The sequence below is a fragment of the Bombyx mori genome, chromosome 14 (genome assembly GCF_030269925.1).
Source record: "Bombyx mori chromosome 14, ASM3026992v2".
Classification (NCBI taxonomy): domain Eukaryota; kingdom Metazoa; phylum Arthropoda; class Insecta; order Lepidoptera; family Bombycidae; genus Bombyx; species Bombyx mori.
Genome location: NC_085120.1, coordinates 8027414 through 8035054, shown reverse-complemented (window position 1 = coordinate 8035054; position 7641 = coordinate 8027414). Strand labels below are relative to the sequence as shown.

At 33.2% G+C, this 7641-nt stretch overlaps 1 protein-coding gene across 7 annotated transcripts in view; it reads right to left on the bottom strand.

The window, feature by feature from the left end:
- Positions 1-1018: 1018 nt before the first annotated feature.
- Positions 1019-7641, bottom strand: part of LOC119629496 (AF4/FMR2 family member 3) — a 317469-nt gene continuing 310846 nt past the window's right edge. For 4 of the 7 annotated variants that reach the window (XM_062672111.1, XM_038015465.1, XM_062672115.1 and 1 more), the window contains 5 exons: positions 7362-7483; positions 6587-6841; positions 6361-6466; positions 5374-5599; positions 1019-5102 (listed from right to left, as the gene is read on the bottom strand). In XM_062672111.1, the coding sequence (XP_062528095.1) occupies positions 4984-5102; positions 5374-5599; positions 6361-6466; positions 6587-6841; positions 7362-7483 (828 nt within the window). In that variant the 3' untranslated portion in view covers positions 1019-4983. The remainder of the gene's footprint in view (positions 5103-5373; positions 5600-6360; positions 6467-6586; positions 6842-7361; positions 7484-7641) is intronic. The other 3 variants (XM_062672112.1, XM_062672114.1, XM_062672113.1) reach the window with 1 other exon arrangement.

Here is a 7641-nt window from a genome sequence, read left to right as displayed (position 1 = left end):
CATGTCAGGGAACCAGATTATTTAACAGAAAGGCCTACGTACCTATTTTACTTAATAATTGTCTACTTTATTGTTTTTTTATATTTTTCATTCATAAATGTTTGCTCCCTCAATACAAGATACTCAAGTGCTGGCTTCAAAAAATGTCAAGTTGAAAAAAAATATGCTGTCAATTTCAAATCTTCTAATCGATATCCTACAACTGTTTCGAGTAGAAATGTAGGTATATTCTGAGTAGTTTACTGTTTAATTTTACTGAAATAGGGTTTGCACATCGGTGAAAATAATTTTTATTTTTTTATTTTTTTGGGGTATGTTATCCAATGTTACTACTGTTCTTAAATATTGTGAATGGACTCGTTATAAGGCCCTATTTGACCTCCTTTCGGCTTTACGGGTAGTTTTGCAGCACCCTGTATATAAAGTTATGGACAGAGCAGAGAAAACGCATCCGATAGCCCGTAATGCTAATTACAATGCACGCGGGTTCAATGAACTGACGCAATGGAACTTTCTACGCGATATTTTGCGCTATTGGGTAGCGCGTTCACGTAATATGCATTTCTTAAAAAAAATCATGCCCAGCTTCGCAAATGAATATTGCTTACTGCATGTGTTTTAATAGATTTTCTCCCCTTGTCGTTTTCGGAAACCTCAAGTCCTTTCAAAGACTTGATCTTTGTTACGCGAGTAATACGCGAATTACGCAACCCATTTGAATTCATATACGGAGGTGAAATTTGAAGCTTATAATTTTCTATAACCGCGTCGGTTTCCATCGTTTTCAAAATATCATCGAAGCTAGTAATCTCACATTTGATTGTTATTATGGATACAATCTTTATCTACTTAATTAATCGGGTGTCTTCGAAGGCAGGTACTTGGTGTTGATCCAATAGTCGATCGTTGTGAATTGACAATATCTACTACGCTAATACATCTTATTTAATTACGTGAGTTGACGAAAATTGAGGCGAAAAAAGGAAAAAAAAGCGGAAACGAAAAAAAAAACAAATGGTTGATACATAAAATTAATGTATTCTATCATTGATAACATAAGGTACAGCTACACAAATAATAAAATAAGAGCAAAACAAATTTATACTTAATCTTAACTCGAGTATAAAACAAATTATACACGCTATCAACACAAGATGCTATTACAAAAAAAAAAAAAAGAAAAATAATAAAACAATATTTTACAATTTTTCTAAAATCAAAAACACCTCCGCGGCGTTCGGGAGTGCTTCTTATAATGTCAAAATTTGGTTTCAATTTTGGGGCTTAATAATTTAAAAATTGAGATTTAAGGACTCGAAGGATTCTTGCGAGGACATAAGATGGGTAACTTAATTACCGAGTTTTTTGTGCAAACATACACCTTAAAATTAGGAGAAAATGTATTAGTACATAACTAACTATCGTTAATCGGGAAATTTCTAAAGGTCGAGTTAAATAAGCAACAAAACAATATGACAACGAAAAGTTTTAAAATTAACGAAAACAAATTAAATAAATTTTGAATTTAATCTAAAAAAAATGTCTTTTTTTTTTATTCAATAAAACGTAAAGCCAACGTGTGCATATAATTAGATCAATCCGGTATAGTACAGATAATCGACAGATCTTTAAAAAAGATGTAGGTATTTTTTTTATAAACTTAAGTAAACTTCGCATCGGGTGCTCGAGAAAATAAATACAACAATAAATAAAGGAAATAAATATTTGTGCGGGTAAGTACCGATTTCAATATAATAATATAATAATTATTATTTTAAATTAAACTAATTTTTTTAAATTTCGATGTTAATTAAGAATAGGACACGTAAAATAGATCAATTAAAACGTGTAAACATTTTGTACTGATATTACAAAAAAAAAAAAAAACAAGCCATGACAATATTATGATGATGAAAACAAAAAAAAAAAAATAACAAAAATCAACACGACAATTTCATAATTAACTAAAATTACCTAAAAAATAATAATAATATATTCATTCAAGGTATTACGTCAAATCACAAGCTCAGTACAATTCAATCGTCATTGGAATCATCATCGTTTTAAAAATCCATATCTTAAAAAAAAATACATATATGGAAGCTTCGTGAAAAACACTCTTAACAATTATTATCCACATTCTTAACAACAAATACAACATACACCCGCCCCACACGTTTTCACGTAAACATTTCAACATAATATAATTTCTATTTATTATTCATTGCTCTCTTTATTGCTATATCGTTCGACGTTCTCTGACGTCCGGATTCACACGTTATAATTAATCCATACGATTCGTTTAAGTAGACTTAATGGGACACAAATAATATAATAATAAAACAGCGCCATCTCTCGGCCGGTAACGGTACTAACATTAGGCTACACTACACTAAATGAACGCTGCTAGCTCGACGATACATTTAAAAAAATATAAATCACGTATAAATCACACACGCCAGGCCCCGTACATCGCTCGCCGAACCTTACACACAAATATAATAAATATATCGTCGTTGCAAATTTAAAATCTCCAATGTGTCATTTCGCGGCCATGTTTCTGTTTCTCATGTTTGCATATTGTCTCAATATTTAAATTTATTACGCGTCAATCTTACAAAAAATTTAAGTATCGGTTTGCATTTTATTATAGATCTAAGTAGATATCGTATGTGCTGAAAAAAAATTTACATATTTTTTTTTAGGAGGTATTTTTATTATTTTTTCTCAAAAACTACACATAGGAGATTTCAAATTTGCAACGACGATATACTATAATAATTACAATCGAATGAAAACTACTTAACTCAATATTATTTACAAGGCATCGATGACATTCATATATATATATATATATTTATATTTGTCGATCAAAACGAACGCGGTCTCACTGTAAACATTCATACAAAATCCTATCTGGCACTAACACGTATGTATATCGATTACAAAATCTATAATATAATTAGTTTATATTATATTTATTTACAATCACAACGTAATTATTATTTTTAAAAACGAATCGTACAACCGAGTGATATAATATTGTTGTTTGAATGGCGAAAAGTATATTGCGGGTGGATTGACGCGCTCACGCACACCGGACATTGCAATTAAAATATTAATAATTATTTCAAACAAAAATGGAATTAAACGATTTGCGTTTTTGTTCGTCATTCAGTGCGACACGAGTCGGTGCCTGACCGCACCGCGACCATATTTTTAATTATATATTTTTTTAAAAAGAATCTAGCTTTTAAGAAGAATCTAGCATTTCTAACAGAGTATTATTGTCGTTGGAAATTAATTTAAATCACATTAATTTAAAAAATAATAATCAAAGTATCATGTAGTAGGGTAATCGATTTTTAAATATATTGTTTATTTTAATTTAATCTAGCAAGACACGTAAATGATTGTGATAAAATAATAGTTTAGTACAGATATGAAAAAAAAAATTTTTTTTTTATCAAATATGATGACCACGAAAGTAAAATAAATAAATAATTTGATATGTATGTGTACGTTAAAAATATTTATGCATACGTTTTCATTGTTCGAACAATTTGTTCTGTGATGTAAATTGTAAATCAAGCAATTCCTCTTCGGATTTGAGTTGATAAAAAAAAATCCATTTGAATTTGTAACTATTTGTATCTGAACTTACGTTCCGAACATCAATTAGCGTTTTATATTGGGTTTGAATTTGGTACAATCCCGACACGATACGACTGCCTTCGTCAAGCGGAAACTACTCGAATAATATATAAACAAACAATGCTACGTTCACGCGCTAAAATCGAAGCGAAAACAATTAAAATACACGAGAAAAATCTTTTTGCGAAATTCTAAAAGTGTTCCCTTACATGTTAAGATATTAAGAATATACTCGATATTTGGCCCACGCTCGAACTGTCTTGTATAAATGATCCCGAAGAACCAGTACGGGTACCGACTACAAAACAAAAACGCTTAAGATATGATGACACTATCACGTATTTATAGTCTGTGGGTGTCCGACGTCATCCGTTGCTAGGCAACGAAGCTTATTTACAGATTTACAATATTCATATTGGTCATAGATATTCGGGGAGTTACGAATGCGAGTTTCCGATTATATATAGTTTATTAATCGATTATTATGCGACCGGGAGTACTATCGACACGTGAATTCTTTTAACCTCAATAGGATTTCAAAGAAGAGTACGAGCTAAAATATACTGATAATTGTTCCAAATTGACTTTCATTTTGTGATGTATATGTTTTTAAAAATAAATAGATACTTTTAAACAATGATATTGAATATAAATTATTTTGTCCAGACCGTTGCGTTCGATTTATCGATATCGATAACACGTTATCACAGTCGTTGCTTTAGTGATGTGAATACGCGAGGGTAGTCTCGCATAAAAAAATCGATACAAATTCATTATCGATATCGATAGATTCAAAATGTATAGATTTCTTATCACAGTGTTCATTCGAATAATTCATTCACCAACGTTTCTTTGTCTGACCAAATATTAAGACGTCGAAAAAAAAAAATGTATACATAAACGCACCGTGTGATGTTGTTTGACAGTTCATTGCACATGTGTAAGTTAAATAATACGAATAAAAAAAAAATGTGATACAACAATTCTTAAAACTTTTATTGGCATTATTATTATTATTATAATTATTAAATGACAACACATATAATAACACTTAGTATTGCCAACACAGACGTTCAACACGTATTATTATTTATTATTTATTGCTCTCTTTGTACCGAATCGTAAAACTTTAAAATTTTATCACGTAAAAAACTTTACAACTTACGAAACAAGCGACCTATCTGTTTCATTGACGTTTCCTGTTTTTATATATTTTTTTTATTATTAATTTTTGTTTATACACTATATGTACATATATAGCAGAGAGTTCGATTGTCTGTTCGTGCGTCATACATGTGCGCGCCGACACAAGGGGCGGCAGGCGTGTAGTCACTCCCTCTGAGCGTTCTTCAGCAGCGATATCGCATATCGCACGTACTGGACGAGGTGCCTAAACGTCGAAGATAGAGACAGAGGACCGCACTTCCGATCCACCGCTATGAAAAGATCTGAAAAAACAAAAAACAAACGCTTTCTATTAACTAAATCATTATAATACTATTATTTAAATAAATTTTTGCACAAGACATTTTTTTTATTTTGTTGCTTTGATGGGTGGACGAGCTCACAGCCCACCTGGTGTTAAGTGGTTACTGGAACCCATAGACATTTACGACATAAGTGCGCCACCCACCTTGAGATATAAGTTCTAAGATCTCAAGTATAGTTACAGACTAGAACCGATATGTTGGTCGGTCGTGGAAGCGAAGCGGCACCGACCTTGGTTCGCCCTGAGCCTGCAGAGTCCGTCGGCCTGCTCCCACAGGTCGTGCGCCACGTACAGGAAGGCGTAGTACTTAGTGAGCAGCAGTAACGCTTGGTGCGCATGCGCGGGCACGGAGTGAGCGAGAGAGCAGTACCCGGACGAGGCCGACCCCACCGACCCCACGGACCCCGCGGGGGAGGGGGACGGGGACAGCGGCGACACCGACTCCGCCAGCGCCGGCTGTGCGACAACACGAAGCATTCAGTTGTCGATACTTAAGTTTATACGAAACGTAAGTATGTTTGCGACAGGAGAACAAAAAAACCAAAGAGTCGATTCACTTTGAGAATAATATGTTTGCGAACTTTTCAGTTTTTCACTATTTTCCCACGCTTTTATTAACTTAATATGTGTAATGGAATCTAAGAATATAATATTTGTCACCAACTTCAAGATATTCGATTAACTTGGAAATTCGCAAACACATCAAAGACCCATGACAATTTTTCAATTTTATTACTTTGCCCTAATATCCGGACCTTGTCAGGGTAATAACATATTTCTCTAAATAAATCCGCATTCTATTGTATTAAGGGATCTTGCATCAGAATCAATACAGAGGAATTCAAGAATCAAATGTACATTTTTTTAAATAGCATTACATATTAATTTACTCCATTGGTACTTTTAAAATAATAAGCATGACAACACATAGTTATATTTCCCACAAACTCATTGTTTATATACGATTCAAAGATTTCAGATGTCTCTAACATTTTGCAGTTTTCATTTTAATTTATATCAATACTTTTTTTAAGCAACTATTAACAATGAGCCATTAAATGTTTAATATCAGCATCTGTCATTAATAAAATTGTTCGCTTTCAGTGTTTGACAAATAATTTTATGTTAAATAAAAATAATATGTACTTAGAACGTACTTAAATAATATTTAAAATAAAAATATATATAATATTATATGATACAAACAATATATTTACCTTACTCACCTTTTGCTGATATTCGTGAACTATCTTATTGTATTCCTTGACTTCACGATTGTACATTTTGAACATTCGCAGGTAGAGCAGAGCCTGTACTCGGAGGCTGCGAAAAATAAAATATCGATATTTAGTATTATGTATCGATATATTTTTCAAAAAATGTACAGTGTTCATGTTACGATCATTCGGCTCCAGCAAATCGATTTCCGGGCACAACACTAACCTGAGTATATCGAGTTTGTTGAATGTATCGTGAGGGGAGGCCCTGAAGCGCTGGGGCATCGAATGTATCGATTTGATGTACTCGATTGTCTCTCGGTATATCGTGAAGGCGCCTTTGGTGTCGGACTCCAGCTCAAGGACCCGACCGGTCAGGACGAAACAGAGAACCGACTCTAGGTACAGCATCACTCGGGACAATGGATCCTGTTCCGCTTCCGCCGCGCTCCTGAGCCTCTTCGCTTCTACTAAGTAATATCTGTGGAAGGTTTACTCATAAGAATAATGAGGCGGGCGTTCCCGCTTTCTGGCGGGAACGCGAGGAGTGAAGTTGTTTGATTTGTTTTATTTTGTCTAATTAGTGTTTCTTCATGTTTAAATGTGTAATAACACGGTGGTTTATTGACTATTTAGTATCTGTGAAAGTGCACCAATGTGGGAAAATGAAACAAAGTTGCTGAACGTAACTTCTAGGGATCTTCCAAAAAGTCCATTGAAAAAGTCTCAGTAAATGACCACCATTTTACAGATATTATACTTCATCCCATATCATATCATCTCATTTCATTTTATTTCATGCCATGTTTCATAATAATCAATTTGATTTCATTTCATAATATCATTTATCATATAAAAAAGTTATAGTTAAAATTAAAATAAGACTTGACGTAAAGGTCCTAGTTACCAGGTCATAAAATCACTTTTAAAAAAATCATAAGTTAGTTTTATCATAATGATAATAGTCTGTGTGTTGTATCGATATTAAATAGATGACGTACTTGTGATCCTTCTCCTCGTCGGAGAGAGCGTCGGCCGGAAGTCTCTCGAAGTACGAGAAGTAGATTGGAGTTTGTTCAGGGGCGGTGCTGGACCGCTCGTGGTTGTTGGCCACCTCGCCGCCCTGGGAACAAACAAGCAATTATTTTAATAAATAAATATATACTAGTGGTCACCGCAGTAGTCGAAATTTTTAATTAATTGAAATTATAAGTTTGAACATTCTTATTGGTTCTATTGTCAAACACTATTATACTTCTATAATCACAGATTTCGCGAAGG